The sequence below is a fragment of the Babylonia areolata genome, chromosome 21 (genome assembly GCF_041734735.1).
Source record: "Babylonia areolata isolate BAREFJ2019XMU chromosome 21, ASM4173473v1, whole genome shotgun sequence".
NCBI lineage: Eukaryota > Metazoa > Mollusca > Gastropoda > Neogastropoda > Buccinidae > Babylonia > Babylonia areolata.
The window spans coordinates 22,830,275-22,832,774 of NC_134896.1; the positions used below are offsets into that span (position 1 = coordinate 22,830,275).

The following is a 2,500-nucleotide window of genomic DNA, read 5'->3' on the forward strand; positions in this document are numbered from 1 at the left end:
CCCCCCCACCCACACACACACACACACCTTATCCCCTAACCACTACCCCCAACCCCCCCCCCCCTACACACACACACCTTATCTCCTAACCACTACCCACACCCCCCCCCCCAAACACACACACACACACCTTATCCCCTAACCACTACCCCCAACCCCACCCCACCCACACACACACACACCTTATCCCCTAACTACTACCCCCAACCCCCCCCCCCCCACACACACACACCCTATCCCCTAACCACTACCCCCAACCCCACCCCACCCACACACACACACACCTTATCTCCTAACCTTACCCCCAACACCACCCCACCCACACACACACACACCTTATCTCCTAACCACTACCCCCAACTCCCCACCCCCCCACACACACCAACCCCGCCACAACACCCTCCACCCCCATCATCATCATCACTATCACTACCCACCACCACTAAAAACAACAATAACAACATCATATTTTGATTCATCTGTTCCATCATCATAATCATCAATACTTCCACTCAATCGTCATCACTCTCATCGTCGTTGTCACCACCACCACCACCACCAACCACCACCAACCACCACCACACCACCACCACCACCACACCACCACCACCACCACCACCACCACCACCACACCACCACCGCCACCACCACCACCACCAACAACAACAACTACAACAAGATTATATTTCATGCTTCTTACCCTTTATCATCATCGTCATCATCATCATCACCATCATCGTCATTACAAACATCAACAATACCTCCAATACCGTCACCAACAAACACACCACCCGTAACACTGACACACAGACCTCGGACCAGGCGGTGGAGGCCCAGTACGGGCACTCCTCCCCGTCGCCCTCGCAGGCCCGCTTGTAGACGGGGTGCTTGTCGCCGTAGCGCTCGCACAGGTCCTCCTTGACGTAGACCGTGTCTCCGGCGGGGCCGGACTCCACGCAGTACATCTCCTGGGTTTGCTCCCCGACTCCGCACTGCACGGAGCACTTGCCCCAGTGGCCTGGCACCCACCTGAAGGGGGGGGGGAGAAGTTTCAGTTTCAGTTTCAGTAGCTCAAGGAGGCGTCACTGCGTTCGGACAAATCCATATACGCTATACCACATCTGCCAAGCAGATGTCTGACCAGCAGCGTAACTCAACGCGCTTGGGGAGGAGAAGCGAAACGAAACGAAACGAATTTTTATTTCACGAGGGTAGTGGAGTAAGCACAGCAGCTTTTTTATTTTTATTTTTATTTTTTTATAATTTTTTTTTTACATCCAGCCCTCAAGGGCAAAAAAGAAAGAAAAGCGAAAAAAAAGACAAAAAAAAAGGCAAAACATTCAAACAGACACAGACACAGACACAGACACACAGATACTCACACACACACACACACACACACACACACACACACACACACACACACACACACACAATTACACATGAAAATAAAGCGCATGTACACAACCTAAAATAAGTTCGACGCAACGACACATTATTATCATTGAGAGGGAGGAGGGGTGGGGGTTTAGGGGTGGGGGAGGTATCATGTTGCAATATCCAAAGTACACAGAAGGACGGGTGGGTGCCAATACCCGAGTGGTTGGTTAATAAAGCGTTGGACTTTCAATCTGAGGGTCCCGGGTTCGGATCTCAGTAACGGGGGCCTGGTGGGTAAAGGGTGGAGATTTTTTTTTTTTTTTTTTTTCTGCAATCTCCCACGTCAACATAATATTATGCGCAGAACTGTCGTGTGCCTGACCCCCACCCCCTCCCCCCTCCCCCCCACCTCGTCCCCCGTCCACCCTCTCCCTCCCTTCGTGTGTATACACGCAAGCAGAAGATCAGATAAAAAATCTACGCACGTTCAAGATCCTGCAATTCACGTCAGCGTGTTCGGTGGGTTATGAGAAACAAGAACATACCCAGCATGCACCCCCCCCCCCGAAAACGGAGTATGGCTGCCTACATGGCGGGGTTAAAAACCGTCATACTCGTGTACATACGAGTGAACGTGGGAGTTGGAGCCTAAGAACGAAGAAGAAGAAGAAGAGGAAGAAGAAGAAAAACAACAACAATTTTTTGACATGAGGATATATAAAATATGTTTCCCTATTTCTTTTTTTCTTCTTTTTGAAACACAAAATTATGCAATGCAATATAAAATAAGTTTTGCACAGTAAACTTATCATCATTTACAACTGACAAACTTTTCAGACGGGAAAATGAAACTTGATGAAACAAAATAAGACAAAACATGTTTTTTTTTGTTTTTGTTTTTTGTTTTTTGAGTATACAGTAAAATAAAATGAGATAAAATAAAATAAGCCGAGACAAATCCTAGAACCTCCCCACAACCCCCCCCCCCCCCCCCCCCCCCCCCAACTACCCATCGCCAACCAAAGAATCTCGCAACAATCTAAGGGAAGTAATAGCACCAAAACGCTTGGGGTGTATATTGTGTGGTTATTCCCCTTTATCCACCAAACGCCCCAGATAT

General features: G+C 48.8%; 1 protein-coding gene across 4 annotated transcripts in view; it reads right to left on the bottom strand.

The window, feature by feature from the left end:
• Positions 1 to 2,500, bottom strand: part of LOC143296395 (papilin-like) — a 483,755-nt gene that overhangs the window by 216,638 nt on the left and 264,617 nt on the right. For all 4 annotated transcript variants that reach the window (XM_076608287.1, XM_076608288.1, XM_076608289.1 and 1 more), the window contains one exon: positions 813 to 1,029. In XM_076608287.1, coding sequence (XP_076464402.1) covers positions 813 to 1,029 — 217 coding nt within the window. The remainder of the gene's footprint in view (positions 1 to 812; positions 1,030 to 2,500) is intronic.